We start from the raw sequence: 22,675 nt of genomic DNA, 5'->3' as shown, positions 1-22,675 counted from the left end.
GGAGGTTTATTGTATGTTGTGTTATGTTTGAGTCTTTGATCCATTTTGAGTTTATTTTTGTGTATGGTGTAAGGGAGTGTTCTAGTTTCATTGGTTAATTTTTCTTTAAATGTTTGGTAGAATTCTCTGCTGAAATCATCTCAGCCTGGAAATTACTTTTTCATGGATTTTGAAAATTATGAATTAAATTTCTTTAGTAATTATAGAGTATTCTAATGATCTGTCCTGTTGGGTGATTTGCGATAGTTTGTGTGTTTCTAGGGGTAGGTCACTGATCTGAGCTGTCAGATTTCCATGTGTGATGTTGTTCGTGGTGTTTATCATCCTCTTCATGTCTGCGGTATTGGTAGTAAAATCACATTTCTTTCCTGAACTTGTAAGTGTCTTTCTCTCCTTTTCTTTGTCACGCTTGCTAGGGATTTACTGATTTTATGAATATTTTCAAAGAACAAGGTCCATTGCTGTGTGCTGGGCACCGTGCACTGCTCACATGTCGTGCCCAGAAGCCCTCAATACGGTGCCAGCACTCAGGTGCTGTGAGACCCCACTTACAGACACGAGGGCCCCAATACTGACGATGAGGTAACTCAGCTGGGATCTCACCGCCAGCAGGTGGTCGAGCCACAGTTGCATGTCAGATCCCCACACCAGGCCCCCCAGACTCTGCAGTGGGCGAGGATCTAGAAGGAGGGACCGTAAGCGTTCCCGAAGTCACAGTCCGGTGGTGCCCCCACCTCGGGGGGCAGCCTGAGCCTCACACCAGTTCCCCATTTCCTGGAGGAGGTGGCCGCACGAGCCTGCTAGCCGGGGCATGGGGGCTGCTCCTTCTGAGCTGTTAATTTTAAATGTACTCAGTTCTGCGACCTCTGCGTCCGCAGCACACGCACCACTGGTGTCATGACAGCCTCTGCGAGAGGAAACAGACCAAATGGGCACCCTGGTTTCCCGGTGCTTTTCAACAAATGTTCAGAAACATTAAAATGAGAAAAAGTCGGCTCTGGAAAGGAACACACATACAATAATAACTTTAAGAACATTTAACCATTATGACTCAAAAGCAGTTTGGCATTTTTTGTTCTTTAGTAAGAAAACCCCAGAAAAATCTGCATTTTCTCCAGATGTCCCACTGTCTTCACACTTGATCTCAGCCAAAAGGCTGAGAAACGATTGTACCACTTTCTTAATGAACCTCCCGAGTGGAGTCAATTCAAAACACATGGCAGCCACCCCCACCCCCAGACACTGCACACACTGTGGCCACCTGAATGGCCCTACCCTGGGGATCCAGCTTTTTCTAGAAAAGCCCCCTCCAGATGAGGCCCAGCAAGAGGGCAGTGCACGGCAGCCAGGTCTGTGCAGCGCTCGGCCTTCCTGCATGAGGAGAGTGCCTCTCAGGTGCTCCCAGGGCTAGAGGGACCCTGGGGTGGCGGGGAAGTGAGGGCGGACACAGGGGGGGCTCCTCTGCTAGAAGAGGACCAGCACGGGCATCTCCCTAGACACCACTGTTCCTTCCCTGGGGCTGGGGACCCGGGACCCGGGGTGGGGCAGGGGAGGAAGGCCGGGGCTCCTGGCATCCTCTGGGCACACCTCACCTGGCCCAGCCTGCAGGGACCGTGTGTCGTCTGTCCTAGGGGTGTGACCGTCTTGCTCCTCCTGGAGTTCTACGTCTGCTTCCTGGTGTCCTGTGTGTGTTCCTACACGTCACCTGGTCCAGGTACGTGTGTGTGTGTGTGTGTGTGTGTGTGTGTGTGTGTGTGTGTGTGTGTCCATCCTGTGCCTGCTCGTCACCTGGTCCAGGTGCATGTGTGTATGTGCCTTGCACCTGCCTATCACCTGGACAGGTAGGTGCGTGGCCTCTGCCTGCCCTCTTGGCAGGACAGGTGGAGGCAGGTTGTCCCTCACCTTCCTGGCAGGTGAAAAGATTCGTCCATGGGGCACAAGCTCCTTAGGCCCCATCCTGTGCGGGGTGCTGTTTGGAGTTCTGGGAGTGTGCCCCGACGGGTGGGTGTGGATGGTGACTGACTGAATGAGCACAAGGGGTGATGACGCTGTTCTCCCCGAAAGGAGGGTCCTGTGCCCCGTCGGGTGTTCATGTCATAGACGGCAGCCTCCACACTGTCCAGGACTCTTCCTTGGCTTAGGAGCCAGGGTTGAGCTCGTGGCCCCATGCTGCCCGGGGCTCCTGGGAGAGAGGAGCTCTGGCCTTGTCCTGCACACCGTCCACTCGTCCTGAACCTTCTTTTCAAACGTCCCGTTTCCCCACTAGACCCCCGTTCGTCACGTCTGACAGACTCAGTGTTATCTTTGTACAGTTGTTGAAAGCAACTACTTCTTGAGAAGATTGGAGCTAGGTTTATTTATTTAAATTGTTTATTATTTATAGGTACTCTCTTGATTGAAGTTGAGGAAAAAATGCTGTTTAAGTAAACAGCCACAGTCCAGCTCTTTGATTTCACAGACGGGGTGGCTTCTGGCTCGGTCAGCTGCAGTTTCCCACTCAGGTAAGATGGCTCTACTCGCCTACTTCCAAATGAAAGTATGGCCAATAGACACTGGTTTCTAAGTCCTGTCACACTCATCCCCAGTGCTGGGAACCCATGTGCCTGGTGGACACACGGTTCTCCCGGTGGAGGGGGCCCGGGCTCTGCCAGCCCCTTTCTTTCTGAATGTCCACTCTCCCCTCCTCGCCCTCCCTCGGCCCGAGCATTTTTCTGTGTGGGGTTTTGACGCAGCGCTGCAGTGGGTCCCGCTCCCGGCTGCTGGGCAGGAAGCAGCTGGGGCAGAGCGCATGGTCCTGACGGCAGGCGGCGTGTACCTGTCCAGGGGCCGAGCCGTGTGCTCACACGCTGCCCTCCCCAGGCCCTGGATGTGGTAGCTGGGCTCTGAGTTCACGGGGCTTGTGCAGAAGACTGGGGCCAGGCGACAGGAGGTGACTGTGGGGCCAGACATGGATGGCAGGGTCTGGCTGGGGAGGATGGGGACTGGCAGGTGGGACAGAGCTGCCCAGCAGAAACCCAGCACATACCGAGGAAGGGAGGGGTGACAGGGCACGGCTGTGCACGTGGCTTGGTTGGGGTCCATTGCAGCCGGGTATCCCCGAGAAAGCCTGGGAGTCAACAGAGGGCTTTCCTCTGACGTGGAAGTGGCCACAGCCAGGGCATCAAGGCCGGTGTGGCAGCTCTGGGACCACCTGGGACCTTCGCCCACCCAGCTGGCTCCCTCCTCACTAGGGGCTGCCAGCTCCAGGGCCTCCGTGTCTCCGTCTGTGAAAGGGTTGGGAATTGGAGCTGATACTCATCACGTACAAGTAGCAGGGCCTGGGACACCATAGGCTACACTGAACATTCTTAGAAGAAGAGGAGAAGCTGGTGAAGCAAAGGGGTGGGATCCCTGTCAGTCCTGGAGGCCAGGATGCCGTTACCAGAGGAGGGCGCTCTGTAGGGCAGGGGGCGGAGGGCGGGAGAGTAGGCGGCTGGAGAGTCAGAGATGAGGGCTGGAAAGGGGCAGAGCTGTACCAACCAAGTGTGCGGACCTGAGGGCGTGAGGCTGGGTAGCCTGCCGAGGGTGTTCCTCCAGCAGTGCTGGCCCTGGGTGGGGATGTGCTGGGACTAGGGCTGAGCCGGTGGGGCAGAGGGAGGATGAGCAGGGAGGAGGGCACCAGAGGGGTGCACACTGGACCGGTCACTGGGCATCGGCAGGTTTGGATGTGTCTGCTGTGTGGGGCTCCAGGCCTCCCTGGGTCCTGGGGACAGGGGTGTGATGTGACTCGGAAGGAGGCCGGGTGTGCTTCGGAAAGCACCCCCCAGCTCTCCCACCCAGGCCCAGTGCTCATGGACGTTTTGCAGCCTCATTTTTCCATCCACTGTCCCAGTAACCCCTTGGTGGTATTGTGAGCAAAGGCAGAGGGGATCCTTCAGGAGGGTGAGAGTCCTGACTTGGCCTTCCTTCCCTGTGTTTCCAAGTCCACACTCATTCCGCAAGTCGTACGAGAGAGGCCAAGAAATCGGGAGACGTCGTGTCGGGGTAAAGAACAGTGACTTTATTTGGAAGGCCAGCTGACTGAGAAGATGGCAGGCTAATGTCCTGGAGAGCCACCTTCTCCGAGTGAGAATTCAGGCTCCTTTTACACTAAAAAGGAGAGGGGTTGTGGGTGGTTGGTGCAAACTTCTTGGTGCAGGAATTCTTTGTTCTTGCAGCTGTGAGTCAGGTCATGGGGCCCCTGTAAAAACCTCTAACAAAACAAATGTTACTTTCTATTCTGCAACTTGTTGTGTGTATAGGAGAGCAAAAAGAGTTCCTTTCTTTAAGGATGAGAGCCTTGAGAATAGGCTCTCCTGTCAATTTCAGGCAGAAGGCAACATTGTGTTACATAGGGGCAGAGCTGGTAAAAACAGCCTGGAAAACAAGCACAGGGTTAAAGGAAAAAGAACAGATCTAATTTGCAGTCAGATTTGTTCTTTTGTACCTGCTGCCCCCAGCAGGGCTGGCCTCAGGGAGGAAGGGCGCCCCCCCCAGCCCCTGAGAGCCACCTGCAGGGGGTGGGGAAGGCAGGGAGGGGGTTTGCGGCACTGGTGAGATAAACCTAGACATGGCTGATGAATGGACAGTGACTGCAAAGTTAGAAAACCTGTGGGTTTTCCCTCTTTAGGGAGGGAGAGGGAGCCTCAGCAGAGGTCCTTGAGCTTCCCCGAGAGAAGTGGCTTTCAACCCAGGTCGGTCCCTGGCGCCTCTGGGGGTGTCACACCTGAGGGGCCCTCTGTGGACGGGTCCTGTGTTCTTGGCACTTACCTCAATTTTCCTCCTTCTCTTCCCCAAGGGGTGGCAGTGGCTCCGGGGGCAGCTCCCAGCCAATCACGGCCATCCTGCTGTCCTCATGCACGCTGGCCCTGAATGCCCAGCAGCTGGACATCAGGCTGCGGCTGGACTACGTCTCGGCCTCGCAGGTAAGAGGAGCCCCGCTGCTTCCTGGGGGTTGGCAAGGGGGTCTCGGGAGGGGTGTCGCGTGCGGGCTCCTGGCTAGGCGCCGCAGCCATGTGAGTGGCACTGTCGGGGTGACGGAGGCCGGTGCCAGGGACAGGGAGAAGGACCGCAGGAAAGAGGGAAGGGGGCACAGCTGATGGGCCATGTCTGGCGGTCCAGAGTTTAGCTCTCTCACCAGCAGCGAGCTCCTGTCCCCAAAGGCGCTCTGGCAGATGGGTGACGGCGCAGAGGGGCTCAGCCTCCCCCGGCTGGACGTGATGGCAGGTGCCTTCAGGGTCGTGGGAAACTCCCGAAGATGCCAAACCTAGTATAGCCCAGCCCAGATTCAGGAGGTCAGCCAGTGGGGCCAGGTATTTTAAAAGTGCATGCTGGGAAATTCTGACACAAGAGTCCTGAGGGGAGATGGAGAGGGGCAGATGTGTGAGCTGTGCTGGCCCTGGGCCCTGGTAGGCGGGCGATGACCTGCCAGAGGGCCCCTGCTCACATCCCTGTAGCCAGCACACAGGTGTGCAGGGCCTACCTAGGGCCACTTCCAGGCCTCTCCCAGGGCACACATGCTGCGGTGTGTCCAGGTGTCCCCTCATCACCCACTCCGTGTCCACTGGTCACCTGCTCCATGTCCCCTTGTCGCCCAATCTGTGTTCCCGGTTCTGGGAAGTGAGGCCTTCTGGTTCTCTGGTCCAGGGTTCGAACTCCATCCGTGCAACTTGCAAACTTCTTGACTCAGGACAGATTGCCTCACCATGGTCTCCTTGTCTAAAAATGGCAAGGAGGGCACTGCAGCACAATGGGGGCTGCCAGAGAGTCTATTCATTTTGACATGTGAAGAAGCAGCTCGGTGTCTGAGGTATTTCATTCCATTTAGTCTTCACGGCAGCCCTCCCTGGGAAGTGGGGTTACAGATGGGAAACAGACAAGGACGTGATGTGCCCAGGGCTAGAGCCAAAATGGTTGTCTTGTGGGGGGCCCCAGCGGGTCTGAGGTGGGTGATAGCATCCTCATACCAGGGACCACGTACAGCCTAGAGGGCACAGGGAGGAGCCGGTGACTGTGGGTACACAGCTGGCTAGGTGCACCCCACTGTCACCCCACACTCTCCCAGCAGTGGGACAGGCTCAGATCCAGCTGCTGGGGGCCCAGGCTCTTCCACTGCTGCCTGCCCACATCCTTTCTTCAGGAAGATGCATGAAGCTGGTCAATGTGACATCCATGTTCCTGGGGCAGAATATGCAGAGGGGCGGGCTGGTTGTGCGCCTGAGGTTAGGTGGTCCTCATCCCGAATCCCACAGCTCTACTTAGGGTCTGTGTGACTCTCCTCTCTGGTCCGTATTCAGCTGGGGCGATGACCCTAATTCCATGTAGGTGTGTGTGGGTCAGGTTCTGCAGAGAAGCTGCCAGTTAGATACAGAGAGAAGAGTGAGTTTATTATAGGGATCGGCCCCTGAGATTACGGAGGCAGGGAGGTCCCACCGCCTGCTGTCTGCAGTGAGAGGACAGGGATGACGGGATGCAGTTTGAGTCCAGAGGTCCAAGGACCAGAGCGCCGCTGTCCGTGGGCAGGGTAAGCTGGACATCCCAGCTCAGGCAGAGAACGAATTCACCTTCCTCTGCCTTTTCCTGCTATTCAGGCCCCACCCGCATTGGAGAGGGCAGCCTCTTCCCTCAGTGTAACTTCTCCTTACACACCTGCATGGGCACACTGTGATGTTCGCCAGCCCTCTGGGCACCCCGTGGCCCTGGTGAGTTGACACATACCATTAGCCCCTACAGTGAGGAATAATTGTAATTCCCTTCCCAACGTGCTTGGCCATGGGCCTGGCACCCAGTAGGTGCTTAGCACAGCTGAACACCCTGGAGACACTACATTACTGACGTCTGACAGTCCCTTGGTCCCACTGGGGCCTCAGGACAGCCACTGCTGGGATGTTCTCGCCGTGGGAGAGGGGCAAGGTGGGGCAGAGAAGTGTACCACCTGTGGTGGGGACGGAAGGCAGTGGCCACACCAATGAACATGACAGTTTACTCTCTAGCTTAATAAACCTGTAAAAGACAGGCGCTGGCTAAGCAGGTTTCTTTTTTTTTTTTTTTTAATTAAAAAAATTGAAGTATATAGTCAGTTACAATGTATTAATTTCTGATACACAGCATCAAGTCCCAGTCATGCACATATGTATATATATATTCATTTCATATTCTTTCCCATTAAAGATTATTACAAGATACTGAACACTGTTTACTGTTCTAAGTGGGTTTCTGTCTGCACATCAGGGCAGGTTTCCTATTGAGGTTCATCAGGAATTACTTTCTTACTCTGGGTAAACAGAAGAAAGAAAATGTGCATTTGTGTTCACGTGTGTGTGTGTGTGTGTGTGCGCGCACCTGTCTCTGCATGTGCAGACATGCTAGGTGGAGAAAACAGCTCACTTACCCCTTTCTGTATAATTTACTGAAATGTAATTCACAGTGGATCCCAGAAAATTCGCCCACTCACGTAAAGTGTGCAATTCAGTGGTTTTCAGTACATGCATGGGGTTGTGCAGCCATCACCATGGTCAATTTTAGTATATTTTTCACATCCCCCAAAAAACTTCATGCCCACGAGTAGTCATTCCCCATTTCTAGCTGCCCCCCAGCCCTAAGCCACCACGAATCTGCTTTCTGTCCCTGAGGACTTGCCTGTTTTATTCTTTAGCCTGTAGTTAAGTTAGTGCCCATTCTGCACAGACTGACTCCCCGTGTGTGGCCAGTGGGAGCCCCAAGCCAGGCCTTGGCAGAGAGACCCCTGATTCTGAGGGGCCTGTGGGACTCAGGCCGCACCTGCCATCTGCTCTGCCTCGTCCGCCTGGTCTGCCGGCTTTCATCCTCTGCTCCAGGAGTCGGTGCCTGGCTGAGCTCCTTTGGCCCCAGGTCTTCACTCCTGCCCTTCCCAGGCCCCTGCAGTTTTCTGCTTGTCTTGGTGCCCCGAGAGATGGAGTCCTGCTGGAGGGGGAGAGAGTCCAGAGGACACGGGAGCTAACGGAGGGGCCACTGCTTGGCTTCCGGCATTCCCAGTGAGCCTGGCCATGCTCTGAAGGTGCATCGGAGGTGCTGGGGGCCCTGTGTGCCCTGGGAGTGGGCACGTGCCCCAGAAAGGGCTGCTTCCAGCATCTAGTCCCCAGAACATGGCTGCAGTATACCCTGGAAATGGGGGCTGAACCCTCGTCGTCTTTTGAAAGTTCCAGCTGATCAGGGTGGTGATTTATCCAGAATTTCGTGTCTGGGCCCTACCGTTGATCTATTCACTCCGCCTGGTGGGGGGGCATGGAAATAAGCCTGGTGTAGACCGTGGGCACATTTGGCGGTTAGTGTGGATGATTAGAAAGAAACATGTTACAGGTGTAATGATTCAGAACTCTTGTTAAAGATGGTGAGGCAGGCTTTACTCAGGACCGTTGTGTTAGGTGTAAGGACCACAGCAGTGGGGCCTTGCAGTGGGGAGGAGACGAGGCTCAGCCCTAAATAAGCAATGGCAAGTGGGTGTTTACAGCCAAGGGCAGAGCTGGGGCAGTGGATGCAAAGTTACTAAGAGAGACATCAGTGGTGAGGGGTTTCTAAGCTTATCTAATGGTTCAAGCTGAGGACAGGCCAAGGTCATCGGACATCACCTGGGGAGGGTGGGAGATGAGGAACCCCATCGGATGTCAGGGATGGGTGTCTGGTTAAATTGGTTCAGCAGGGTTCTTGCTCAAACTGGACAATGTGGAAAGGAAGACAGATGCCCCAAAGTCAGGGCCCAGTTGGAAGAGAGTTCAGAGTCTTGTCCAGGAGAGAATCTTGTCAGGTGGCGGGTTGTCCAGTGAGTGAAGGAAGCTGGATGGGCAGGTGAATGGCTAATGGAGGATCCCGTCCTCCCCAGGCAGAGAGGAGCGGGACGACGTGGAGAGGGTGAAACTGGACAACAAGAGAGTCCTCTTCAACCTCCTGCCGGCCCACGTCACCCAGCACTTCCTCATGTCCAGCCCCCGGAACACGGTGAGCGTGCGGACCACGTGGCAGCTGCTTCCCGGGCCCTGAGACACAGCAGGGTGCTCCTCCAAGCCGAGCTGGTCTGGTGGGTGCTGCAGGGCTGCAGCTGGAGGTCCGACCCAGAGGGACCCTCCCCCGCTGCCTAACATTGCAGAGGGTGGCTATTTCCAAGCCCTCAGCTGCACCAAGGATGGGAGGCCCCCTCTGCCCATCCCCAAGGGGAGGGCAGAGGCTGGGCCATCAGAGGCTTCTGGGACGTGGGCTTGACAGGTGCCCAGAACTACTGTGTCCTCCCCTTTGATCCTGGAAGAGAGCGTAACAGTCACCAGCCCCACAAGGCAGGAGATCAGGCTTCAGGAAACCACAAGGGGGAAAGCGCTGTTTCAAGGCCGGCTTGTCCTGGGTGGCACCCCCTCTTGGCTGAGTTTGTGTGGCTGGCCTGGCCCTGCCCGCCTGGCTGCAGGGCTGGTGGTTCATTCCCTCCTCCGTGCTCAGTGAGATCTGGGGCCATGACCTGGAGGTGAAGCTCCAAAACCAGCCCAGCAGCACAGCGCAGGCTTAGAAAAGCTGACTCAAAAATAAAGAGGCTCAGGCTGGGTTTTAAGGTCCTAAAGGCACAAACACCAAGTCTCAGCTGGACCAGCTCTGGCCTGAAGTAGCTCTGGGGCTCATTTCTTATCCTGGGCCTGGGGGTGTCGAGAGAGGTTCATTTTCCTAGAACAGTGCATACCTCCTGGGTGCCTCCCCCCACCCAACAGGGGCCTCTGCTCTCACCTGTGAGCTGGATGCCCTAGCAGCAGCCTGGATGCTCCAAGCCCCCTCCTTGTGTGGCGCTGGTTCCCAGCCCATCCTGGCCGCCCTGGCAGGGGCTCCCGGTGGGGCCTGTCCCCAGCACCAGCCCTGAATGCTGCTCTGGTTACTGCTTTGGCCTTGGTGGCTGACTTGACCTCTGACTCCCAGGTCCTCTACTGCCAGTCCTGCTCGCAGGTGGGGGTCATGCTCACCTCCATCCCCAAGTTCAATGACTTCTACATCCAGCTGGATGACAGACAGCAACGTGGGGGTGCAGTGTCTGCGCCCCCTGAATGAAACCATCGCTGACTTGGATGAGGTAAGGGCCACCCCACTGCCCTGACTCTCTGGGGCCTGAGGGCGCCTGGGTGCCCAGCCCCCAGCAGTTCGGAATTGTGTCCACCACTGTAGCGTGTTCTCTGCGGATGGCGGGGGCGGGGGGAGCACATGCACTTTGTCTCCTTGGGAATCCCGGTCGACCTTGACAGTTGAGGAAGGGGCTTTGCCCAGGGTTGGGGAGGGTGGGCGCTGTGCCGGGAGGCGTGGTGCTGGCGCTTGTACCCTATTTATTGCAGAATTGCCTGTTAAAGCAGAAACCTAGAAACATCCCTTCAAGTCCCAACAGAAAGGAAAGACAATAAATACAGCGGTAGATTTCGAGTGACAGGGTTTGAATGAGCAGGGAAGAGGGCTTGGGGAGGGGGGCACTTGACTAGATGGAGCTTGTTGTAAGCAGAGTTCTTGTTATGGGAGGTGGCTTGACAGGTGTTCATGACATTACTGAAAATGCACACGCGTGTACATGAAACATCCCCTCCACGCAGACACCGACGATGAAATTGTGCCACAAACTGAGGGACGTAATTTAGCCCGTTCAGAGGAATGGACCTCCCCAGACAGACAGATGGTAGGTAGGTAGGTAGGCAGACAGACAGACAGATGGACAATAAATACATATATATATAAAAATGCAGATACACACGCAGACACCTACGTGTATGTGTGTATATATATTCATACACGTATACTGACTGTATATAACTTGAAACTAAAATTTTAAAAATACCCTTCAGAGAGTGTCCAAAAACTTGAAACACTTAGAGATAAAGTTAACAAATTTGTGTTGACCTTTCCAGTGAAAACTATAATACTGAGGGATATAAAAGAAAACTTAAATAAATGGAAATGCATGCAGTATTTAAGGATGGGAGGACACATTCTTAAGACGTCAGCTCTCTCCAAGTTTATCTGTAAATGTGATGCTGTCCCAAAGTAAACTTCAGCAGGATTTTAAAAAGAAACTGACAACATAATCCCCAGATGTCTTCGGAATTTCAAAACACCTAGACTAGCCGGCACAATTTTGCTAAAGATTAGCTGTGGAGGAATTACACTGACTTCAGGTTTAAATACAAGGGTGCAGTGGTCATGTCAGCACTGTGTTGGTAAAAAACAGACGAGATCATTGGAACCAAACAGTTTCCAGAAATCACTTGTGTGGTCCAGTAATTTGTTCACAGAGATGCTAAAGCAATTCAAAGGTAAAATAATTTTTTTTTTTTTTTTTTTTTACAAAAAATGACGTGGAAACAAGTGTCTGTGGATAAAAGAAATCCTCACCTCCTCCTTATTCACAACCTACACAAAAATTATTGCAGAGGGATCTGGGCCTAACCCTAAATACTAAAGCTACAGCTTCTAGAAGAAAACCTGTAATTTGTGAGCAAATCCACAGATAGCACTAACCATGACAAATTATGGCAAATGAGGGGGCCTAAGGGCAGTGGGGGTCTCTACAGCTCTGGGTTCCAGCTGCAGGCCGGGTAGCAGGGCGGACCTCGGGTTCAGGGGGCACCGGGCTGCTGGACAGCCTTAGAACGAGCTGCGCGCAAGCTCCCAGAATAGACTCCCCGGCCTGGCCTTTGGACGGGCAGTCCCCAGGGTCCTGAGGCGAACAGCAGGGCAGACAGACAGGCTGGTCAGGCCCACACTCAGACTGGTTTCCTTCCTCCTGGCGGCTGGTGGGGGCGGGGGTCAGGCACCGGCTCACAGGTGCAGACATGGGCTACTGTCCCTGCCCTACCTGGGCCGGTCCCTGCCTGCCAGTCACTGTCCACCCGGAGCCAGGCCAGGCCTCGTAGCCTTTTCCATGCCGCCATCCCTCTGGCCATGTGGAGAAGCCTGTTTGTTCTCAGAATGCTGTTTTAAAATGTGTAAAACCAAACAGAAAAGATAATAAACCTATGATTATGTACAGTCATGGGCTGTTTCTCATGGTCTAGTTGGGACGCACACGCTACCCTATTGAGACGTTAAATGGTGATGTCCAGGCATGTGTCCGGTAGTGCCGTTGCCTGTCCTGTCCAGAGTCACAGATCCCTGATGCCACCCAGGACCCCAGCTGAGCGACCTCCTGCAGAGTGGTGTCTCGAGGCTTCAGATCTAACACCTCGTGGGGTTTTGTCACCTGAAAGACTGAAACTCAATTCCTGTCTCTCTGTTTCTCTACCTGTTTCCATCTGCACACACGCTCACACTCCCACGTTCACACACGCCCACTGCACGATTACACTGACACACGTGTTTACACAGTCACATCCACACACTCCCACGTTTACACCGACACAGGCTCACACTCACTGGTTCACGGGTGTGGCCCGGCTGCGCTCCTGCCCGAGGCCCCGGGGAGGGTCCCTCCTGCCTCTGCAGCAACTGGGTGCCAGGTCCCTGGGCCACGTGGCCTCCTCCCTGTGTGTCTGTCCTGTCCAGTGAGGACCCTTGTGACAGTGTTTAGGGCCACCTGGGTGACCAGGGTGAGCTCATCTCCAGGGCTTCGCTCACCCAGGTCAGTGCAAGGTCCCGCCCAGGTCCTGGGACTGATGAACATGAATGTGGAGGTGGGGGCATTCCTCAGCCCACCGCAGGCTGAGGACAGGAGAGCTTCCCGCTACATGCCCTGCTGCCGGCAGGTCACTAGCCCTTTGCAGAGGGAGGGGAGAGGCTGCCTGGAGGAGGGGGCCTGGCTAGAGTAGGGACATGAGACCCCTGCCCCCTACACTTCATCCCGGCCGCGGGTTTGCCCACAGAGGATGGATGTTTAGATCATGAGGGTTGAGCCCTCATGAGTGTCATTCGTGCCCTTATAAAAGAGACCCTAGGTAGCTGCCTTGCCCCTGCCACCATGTGAGGACACAGCAAGAAACTGGGCCCCCAGTAGATGGGCCCAAACTGCAGAATCTGCTAGCCCCTTAATCTTGGACTTCCTGGTCTCCAGAACTGTAGTAAACATATTTCTGTTGTTTATAAGCCACCCAGTTTATGGTTATTTTTGTTACAGCAACTCTTACAGAATAAGACAGTCCCTAAGTTTGTCTCCAAGTTCACCAAGGGCAGGACTCGGGTCTGTTCACTGGATTTCAGGGCCACTGTCAGAGTGGTTGTGTAATTCCATGGGAACTTCATGTGCACAGTGAGATAGAGGGGGTTGGTGAGACTGGGGGAGCCAGCCCCTCTGGAGCTGGGCTGAAAGTGAGGAAGGAGACAGAAACCACACTGTGGATGGAGGTGGTGAAGATACTGGTCCGTCAGTATTGGGAGGGGCGATCACCAGTGAGAATGTGAGCCTCTCTGCACAGTCCTGTTGGATATGCTTGGAATGCAAGGCCCTGACTGCTCTTCAGGCTCTTTTTTAGAGTTGTGTTTTAGTGAGTAGCCTTGAGGGATGCAGTATGTCTCATTCCCTGCACCCACCCCAGACAGAAAGTAGGCTTGCTTACTGCTTTGCTGTACAGCTGGTAAGTTTTCTGAGCTCAGTGCTGCTCAGCTGCAACGCAGGCCCACTGCATGTGTGGTGTCCACCTGGGTCCCTCTGCGATGCCCCCACTGGGGCTTGGGGGCTTGGGGTGCTCTCGCTGCTTGCTGTGCCACAGGTCATAAAGTCCTTTGTCACTGACCCGTGAGTCTCGTGTCTCTGCCAGCAGCCATGGAACTGTGGCAGGCTCGTTAGCCTGCAAGTTGGATAAGGTCCCGGTTGGGGGGTGGATTCTTGGGGACCTTGTTCTGTCCCAGCCTCAGACTCTAAAGAGAATGACACTTTCTCAGCTGGCTCTGAAGGCACATTTTTGCTCATGGTGACAAACTGTCCTTTCACCCCATGGCCACCTGTCCCCTTCCTGAAGCCCTCTGGGTGATTACTCACGTGCCCTCCCCCGCCACCAACCCCCCCCCCTGCACACACCAAGAGGTCCCTTAGGGACATAATTTAGGCCAGGTCACTGCCAAATGATGGATGTCTTTGGACCTCATGCATCTGTCTGCCTGAAAGTTCTCATCAGTATTGACTCCACCTGCCTGTCTCCTCACCCCTTGGGGCTGTCAGGCAAAGAACATCCAGAAGGATGGACAAGAGATGGAGAGCAGCCTCTGCTGCTTTGATGCTGTTCATTCTGAGGATTTCTATTCATGCAAACATTCTACACATTCCTCGCTGAATGTCTACAAAGTGAATCATTAATCGTTTCAGGAATACACAAAAGAATAAGAGAGAGCCGCCGAGTGACAGAAGAAGCAAGAAGGTTTGGAGTTTGATAATTCAGGTTTTAATCCCTCTGGATCAGCATCTGTGCCCCCAGGCAAGTTGTTTAACTTCTTGGAGAATCAGGTTTCCTCATCTATAAAATGGAGGCATATTAGACTATGTGTATCAGGGGTTGCTTTCGTAACATGGAAAAGTATCAAGCGTGTTGCTGGCCACAGAGTTGCCTCCATCTAAAGACCTAAGTCCCCCACTTCTCTTAAAATTCGCAGTCATGGGAGGTGGAGGAGTGGAGATGAGGAGGTGGGGCAGGGCTAAACTCAGATTAAAGGAATAATAGAAGAGCCAAGGACCCCAGAAATCAAAGGCCTCCCTAACTCTCAGTCCTCAATTCTAGTAATTATCCAGATGCCACCCAGGATGTAAATAAAACACTTAGTGATGGTCTTAAACTTAATGAATGCTTTACTGTTCAATCACTGTATCCTGTGTTGTTGAGACACTGCCAGTGATCCAAGGACATGGGTGGCCAAGTATTAGAGGGACTCTGTCCCTTGGCCTTATGTGACACCTCTTGGTCTGGCTTCTTTGGGAAAAGGTAGAGATAAAGAGCAGATTTGGAGACTTCCTGGTGGACCGTGGTGACCAGAATTGCCCCCATTCCTGGGGTCGTGAGGTTGGCTATCGCTCCATTTTGGAGTGAGTTTTTTTTGGGTCACTGCGGCCCTTTGTCAAAGCCAAGCCCACAGCCTGTTGGATGCTCTGCGCGGCCCTGAGCCCTGATTTGATGGCCGTGTCAATCCAGCCATGGGGCAGGGCCGTGTGCTCACCGGCAAAGTGGACCCGCCTCTCTGGCCTGCAGAGCTCCTGGGCATAGTCCACATACTGGTAGGGAGTGAAGAAGGCGAAGCCGCCCATGGAGTGGGGGTCCTGGCTCCAGTGCTTGATGGCGGAGTAGGGGCACAGGGCCCGCAGCTTCTCCTTGGGGAGGTCATGGACTGCAGCCAGGTCGTCCAGGACGACATCGACTGCCTGGGTGAGGTCCATGGCATCAAAGAAAGAGGAGTCATCGTCCACAGTATAGGAGGCCAGGATGACCCCTGTGCCATTGGGGAAGATGTGGCTGGGGTAGAAGATAAAGCGGGAAGGCCGGTCAGTGCTGGACTTGCCCCCAAAGATGCCTTCGCGCTCCCAGAAACGTTGCGTGCAGGCCAGGATCACTTTGGTGGCACTGCTGTAGTGAATGGATCGCAGCGCATCCTCCTTGCCTCGAGAGAGAGGGGGCTGGAAACGGAGGAGCCGGACAGCCTTGGCTGTGATGGCCACAATCACGTAATCAGCAGTCAGACGTGCCCTGGGTCGCAGGGGGTCAGGTGTTCGGTAGGTGATGTGGACTTGGTCTCCGAAGGACTCCACCAGCTCTGCGGGCGAGTGGAGCTGGACCGTCCCAGGCAAGAGGGCAGCATGCATGGCCTGGGGGAGCAGGTCAAAGCCCCCAGTGATTTCATCTAACCTAAAGGTGAGCAGACAAGGGAGGGAAAAAGGAAGCAGGTTGATGGACGAGGCCATGCAGAGGATGGCCGCTTGGCTGAGCTCTCTAATGGACCCACTCTGGCCTGTGTGCTAGGGAGACAGCCATTGGCAAAAGGAGGACACGCCAGGCAGGGCAGCTCTAACTCCAGGAAACTAGAGATAAGTGCCACTGGGGACTGACAGATCAGAAAAATGCATCCCCTCTGGGCAGGTACAGGCCCTTGCCAGAGCCCCAGGCTTGAAACATGGATCGTGCGTGATCGTGCGTGGCTGTCAGTCATAGCCCTCCTGCCTCCTCAGTCACCTCCAGGCAGGACTGTGGAGCTGACAAAGAACCAGGGCTCTTAGAAGCTCTCAGTCCCTTTCATAATCCCAGCCTCAAGGCACGCAGCACCATCAAGTTTCCCAATCAGCCTGTCTTAAGACCTTCCTCTTCCTTCCATTCTCCCTTTAAGACAGTCCTTGGCTTGAGTTTTAATGGATGCACCCTGAAAAAAATTCTGGGAGGAAGGGAGAAGATGCTGCTCAGGAAAAAAAGACCGGATGCTCAAATAACATAGCCAAGCCCCCTGGGCCACTGAGGGCTTGCAGGGTCTGTTGCCCTCTTGTGAGTGTCTGTAGCTTTTTTTTTTTTTTTTTTTTTTTTTTTTTAGTTGGAGTCCTGTCACAGAACCCGAAGGGAGGGGGTAAATCTCAGTTTATTTTGTCTTTGCAGCCCCAGCCTGTCCTGAGAGCAGCCAAGGGGCTTGGTGGCTGGGATCTGGAGTTAGTACCCCTGACACATCGTCCTGGGCTGAAAGACAGTGAGTGCCCCTGGTAACGACCCTCATCTGTGTAATGGGAGAGCAGGTGAGGCCCAGAGCAAAGCAGATCTGTAGCTTCCTGATGGACTGCCTCTTAGCCAGAGGTTCTCAAAGTGGGGCTCCCAGGCAGAAAGACGGAAAAAGCTGCAGTGGCCCGTGGACCGTGTCAGAAATGCACGTTCTCAGTGCCTGGCCCAGATGTGCTGAATCAGGAACTCAAGGTCGGGTCCAGTCATCTGATTTTAACAATATTCTGAGACTCACTGGAATTTGGAAACCCCTGCTTTCCCCTCGTCCCCATTTCTTTTGGGATTTTTCACCTGATTTATTGAATCTTCTTCCTACTACTGTCCTGGTTAGTGACTGGCTAGCTCACGCCCGTTTCCCCAGTTCCCTGCCACACTTCCCACCGGGGCTCCTGGAAGGAGACAAAGTCACGCAGGGTCTCCAAGAAGGCCAGGTAGTAGCCAGCATCTGCATTCAGCAGGTCGCCAATCATCTGCACGGCCCCGAGGCTCAGGTTTCCCACCTTGATCAGGTATTCCTGCGCAGTGAGAGAAGGCAGGGGAGTTCGATTGTCGGGAGGCCAACGTGAGAGAACCTTGCTTTGCAGCCAGAGACAGGGAGGAACAGAACTGGACAGAGTGGAATGGCAGGTGCACATTCAGCCGGGCCCCGGGCTGCCACGTGTCTGCCTGGTGTACTGGGCTCTGACAGTCTCACAGCGCTCTCCTCAGTCCTGGTGACAGGCCACTTCCCCCCACACACACACACATTCTGCTCAGTCCTTCACTTGTGTGGTCCTAAGAAGTAGCTTATTATCGCTGTTTTACAGATGGGGAAACTGAGGCCCAGTCTTCTAGTCAACCTGCAAGTATGTTGGGCCCAGCCTGATAGGTCTGGGCCTTCACCTGGAGGAATCTGAGTACTGAATATTTTTTCTCATCCTGCCCTCATGCCCCAACGTCATGCTGTAGTCCTGGCCAGCCTATGAGCAAGTGACCTGGAGGTTCTGCTTCCGGTGAGCCCACTGAGGACTGTGCCCAGTGTTCACCCCTGCTCCCTCTTCCCAGGCAAGGCCAGAGCGCACACAAAAGAACTGGCTAGAAGGGGTTTACCTGTTAGGGTGGCGAACTGTCCAGCTTGCCCAGGGCCAAAGGATGTCCATAGCCAAGTCAGTACCCTTGTCACCAGTGCAGGTAGCACTGGCAGCTGGGCACTCAGGGACAGGCCTGACAGGGACCACCAGGATGGCAGGGCATGGCTGACCTAGCTTCTACCTTGGCAAAATGCCTCTACCAAACATGCTTGGTGACGCCAGAGGCAAGACAGCAGGGCCCCACCATCCTAGGAAAAGCAAGACCAAAGAGTTCTTGGAGATACACTGTAAGAACTGCTGTGTGAGCCCAGAGAGGGCGGTAGGTTCCCTCCCTCCCTCTGTGAGTGGGGTGCCTGGACGGTGAGACAGCTGAGAGCCATCCCAAGCTTGCCTTAGTCTCCAAACCCTGTATCTCTCTTCCCACCTTTCCTCTTTCCCTTCCTCCCTTCCTTCTCCTCCCTCCCCCAACCTTTGACCTCCAGGTGCTTTTACATTCTAGCAGGGTGTGCAGACCATAAACAAACTAAACAACTGAAACAGGAGGTGATGAGTGTTGTGGTGGAAACAGCGCAAAGGAAGGAAGAGGGGAGGGTGCCGGGCTAGAAAGGGAGGCATCTTGACTCAAAGGAGTTGGAGAAAGTGAGGGCCAAGCCATGTGGATGCCTGCCAGCGGAGCCTCCCAGGCAGAGGAACAGCCGGTGCCAAAGCCTTGGCTGAGTGAGAAAGTGCAAGAGGTCGAGGGAGTGGACGAGGATGGGCTCCCTGTGCCCCTGAAGGATGTGGAGCAGCGTGAGTGTGCAGGCGCCCTCTGCCCGTCTGCCCGGGAGGGCGGGGCAGGGGTTCACAGGCTTCCCCTGCCGCTAGCTGGGAAGGGGGTGGGTGTGGTTTCCATGGAGCTTGACAGAGTGGGCTGTGGGCAGCAGGAAGAGGGGGGTCCCGGGACTGACCTTGGTGGAGAAGGAGTCATATTTCTCCAGCACCTGGCTGCAGCTCTTGCTTTCCAGCTCCTCCACCATCTGGCATGGGGGAAGGATGGGTACTTGGTGAGAACTAAGCACCCCATTCAGGGGCACTCGCCTATCCGGGGTCCAGCACCGCCCCCCAATGCTCCGGGGCTCCCTCACTCGCTTCTACTTGTGTGTGCCTCCCAGGCTGGCTTTACGTGCTCTCCCCTGGCTTCCAGGACGGTGTGCCACAAGTCTGAATGTCCCAAGAGTGGGCCAGAGCTGCCCCCTGTCACCCTGGGAGTTACAGAGGTGGGAGTCTACCTCCTCGTCCAGTGTTGGGGACATTTCTGATGGCCTGTGAGGCCACTGTGAAGGGCTGGAGAGCCTGTCCCCCGGGGCTGCTGCGTGAGGCTGGGTGGGGCCTGGGCTCACCTTCCTCAGTGATTCTTCGAAGAGCTGTTCTGCTGTCTTCCCCTCCTCTTCTGCCCTGACTGGGTAGCCCAGCAGGCTGGGGTTGGCCTGCACGTCCCCCATGCGCTGCCGCACTCCGTTGACTAGCACCCAAGTCTGGTTGTGGGAGGCACGGAACTCATTGAGCTTTAGCCCAAACTTCCTGATGAGCTCGCGAGAGAGCCTGTAGGGGTGAATCAGAGACAGCTCAGCAGGGACAAGGAAGCTGTCAGCCCCTCCCTGCTCCAGGTGCTCTGCTCTTTGCTGCCCACAGACTCACTTCATCTGAAGACAGAACTACAGTCTTCCCTGTCACTACAGGAATGGTGACAGGGCCATGAAGGAAGGATTTGAGGCTATCATTCTTGTGGTCATGAAGGGGCAAAACCCACAAAGGGACCAGCAGGACCTCCCAGGCAGGGCCACTGCCTTCCTGCTTTTGTGCTTCTGTAAGATGGCTTGCTTCCAGGAAAATGAAACTTACCCCTGAAATTCCACTGCTTCCCAAATCCCACTCCTGATTGGTCCATTTTTAACACTCTGTCATTTGCTTATGGCACAAACTTAATCGAAACTTAAAACCTATAAAAGCCTGTGTAAACCTACAGACAGGGTCCAGAGCTTAGAGTGTTAACTCCTCTGGGCCTGCTGGCGTAATAAACCTGAGTTCTCCAATCCTCTGAGTGTCACTTGGTCTCTCAATGAGATTCAGGTTTCTGTAATAGTCATACCACACCAGGCTGGTCCTCTGTTTTGGCCGAGATCTCTCACACTTTGCCTGAGACCTCTGGCCTCAAGGTCCTGGAGGTGTCGTGAAAAGCACACTGGCAGGGTCCTCAATGGAGGCTGTGCACATCCTTCTCAAGCCTCCAGGGAGTGTCCTCCACCATCCTGTGTGCTCCGTGAGGCAGGGCCCCCCTGCAGGATGGCCCTTCATAAGGGCTCCTCGTGCCAGTCCTCGGGTCCCGGGGCTCCCCCCAGACACCACAACTCTCGGAGGACACTCATTACTCCCATCATGAGGAAAACTAGCAGGCCGCTTTTGACTTTTCAAGGTGCTCCCCATCAGAATTATCCTTTGGGATCCTCCATGTGGGCTTTTAGGCAGGCAGGGGGTGTGGGTACCATTATGCCCAGTAAGTAGATTACAACATTGAGACTGAGAGAGGTTCTGGGGCAGGCTTGGAGCCTCAACATGAGTTGGGGCAGATACAGTCCTGCTGACTTGCAGGAAAGGACTCCCATGCATTTTTGTCTTTCTTGGCCTCTGCTAATTGTGTGTTCTCACTGTGTGTTCTTAGATTCTGTCTGATGTTCATTAATCACAGGGCCAAACCATCACCAAAGTGTTTGTCTCTCCTGCAAGTCAACTTTCCTATAGAGCTCTCCTTTCACCGTGCAGACAGGGCTGACCCAAGGCCATGCTCCTATCCACATACCAGTCAATACTTACCCTGCCCTAACTCAGCCAGAGCCAGGTACCAGGCAACTAGAGATGACTCCTGCAGCCCAGAGCCCACTGTCATCACTCAGACCAGCCAGTCTTAAGCTGTTTACTCCGTCCTGCCTGGCCTTTCCCTTAGAAACTCCAGTAAAGGTCATGGCTTGTGACTTTGCTTTGCTCCTGTCTTCTACCTCTTGACTATCCCAATGCATCCCCAGGGCCCTGTGTGGTGTGGTGTCATCCTCTCTGGAAATGTAAGTAAGAAATTCCCTCAATGGCGTTAATCTCTCCATGGCTACTCATCACCTCCATGGACTAAAATCCTGAGGGTACCAATGAAATGGCTGCCCACGCCCCAGCCTCCCCTCCCCACCCCCACTTCTCCCGACCGTACCTGTGGCTGGTGGGTATCCTCATGGCGCCCAGTTCCACATACCACTGTGCTCCGGGCACTCTGTGGGTCTCTATTCTGCCACCCACACGTCCTGAGGCCTCCAGGACAGTCACCTAGAAAGACAGGTCTGTCTTGATCTCAGCACAGCTGGCCACATCCCCTAGCTCCCACAGCCCTCCTGCCTCTTTTCCAGGTCTGCCTGCTATCTGGTCATGCCACCCGGTCTCGTGGCCCTTCTCCCTACACCAAGAGCCCTAGACCCCGCCCCCATCCCAGCTCTCTGAGGCTGTCCGCTTCCATCTCTCCCAAGGCTCCCCATGCAGGACTCTCCCACGCCCCATCATGTACCTGGTGGCCGGCGTCCTGCAGGGTCTTGGCAGCGGTGAGCCCGGCCATGCCTGCTCCAATCACTACTACGTGTTTCCTTTCCGCCGTCTGCCCCAGCCCGTCTTGGGCCAGCCGCACCAGCTTTTCATACTGGGGGTCCTCAAGGCACTTGGCAAGCCGGCTGTTGAAGGCCTGGGTGCACAGGCTCAGCACAGACAGGAGGGTGAGGGCCAGCCAGCCCGGGCACATGGCTGTGGAGATGGCAGGCAAACAGCTAGGGACCGAGAAGTCCTGCTGCTCTCAGCGCTTGCTCTGAGGAGCGGTTATATTGCTCGGCCTGTGACGCAACATGCCAGCACTCCCTTACGCTCCCTCCCTTACTGGAGCATGCCTTAGTCACTGGGCGGCCGAGCCACCCCCAGGGCCCCAGATGGGCAGCACTGCCCCCTCACAGCCTCCACTCGATGCAGCCGGGACCCCTGCTCACGGTGTCTGCCCTTGGCCAGCTGGACTACCACCCAGGAGGCCAAGCCCCGGCCCAATGGGGGACAGGTGAGCGGGACCTGGCTACCACGTTGGGTGTCCCCGTGTCCCTGTTGGGGTTGACAGAATGTTTGTTGCAATGAGAATACCTAACTCACTGGCCGTGGAAGGATAGGGTGAGGATGGAGCAGGTAAAGGCATCATTAAATAACGTCGGCTGTTTCTGAGATGTGCGTGGCACAGTACCAGCTTCCCGAGCCCGGGACAGAGACGGCCAGTTCATTTGCCAGAGGTGGTTGAGGCTCACTGAGGTTAAAGGGTCCGCCCCATTGTGAGCCTGCATTTCCACGCCCGCCTGGGACAGGGTTCCATTCCCTCTGTGTCATCCCTTCCCTCTAGGACCCTATGAAAGGTGCGTGTTTGTGATTGTCGTTTTTTATTGCTGTCATTGTTGCCACCACTATCTGTGTTACAGGCTGAACTGTCTCTCCCCACCAAGTCGTGTATTGAAATCTTCACGCCCAGTTGCTGAGAAAGTGACTGTAATTTGGAGACAGGGCCTTTCATGAGGTGACGAAGCTGAAATAAGGCTGTTAGTGTGGGCCCTGTGCGGTCTGATCTGTGTCCTTATAAGAAGACATCCTGACACACAGAGACACACCAGGGATGTGTGCACAGAGGAAAGGCCGCATGGGGACACGAGAGAAGGCAGCCATATGAGGCCAAAGACAGAGGCCTCGGGGGAACCAGCCCTGCCGACACCTTGATCTTGGACTTCCAGCCTCCAGAGCTGTGAAAAATTCCCATTGCGTCAGCCACCCAGTCTGCGGTGTCTTGCTGGCAGCCTGAGCAGACTGATACACTTTGTCACCACCTTCCCCTCT

The 22,675-nt window shown here is 54.9% G+C and overlaps 1 protein-coding gene and 1 pseudogene across 1 annotated transcript; one reads left to right on the top strand and one right to left on the bottom strand.

Moving 5' to 3' along the window:
• Positions 1-19,818, top strand: part of LOC106730392 — an 87,455-nt pseudogene extending 67,637 nt beyond the window's left edge.
• Positions 14,993-21,761, bottom strand: LOC102508990 (L-amino-acid oxidase). Its single transcript, XM_014567429.2, has 6 exons — positions 21,330-21,761; positions 20,982-21,094; positions 19,126-19,327; positions 18,694-18,762; positions 17,058-17,191; positions 14,993-15,824 (listed from the first exon to the last, which is right to left on the bottom strand). Exons 1-6 carry the CDS (start codon positions 21,555-21,557, stop codon positions 14,993-14,995), a joined length of 1,578 nt encoding a protein of 525 aa, XP_014422915.2. The 5' UTR covers positions 21,558-21,761.
• Between the last annotated feature and the right edge of the window lie 914 nt (positions 21,762-22,675).

This window comes from Camelus ferus, chromosome 3 (genome assembly GCF_009834535.1).
Source record: "Camelus ferus isolate YT-003-E chromosome 3, BCGSAC_Cfer_1.0, whole genome shotgun sequence".
NCBI lineage: Eukaryota > Metazoa > Chordata > Mammalia > Artiodactyla > Camelidae > Camelus > Camelus ferus.
This window is presented reverse-complemented; position numbering and strand designations above follow the sequence as displayed.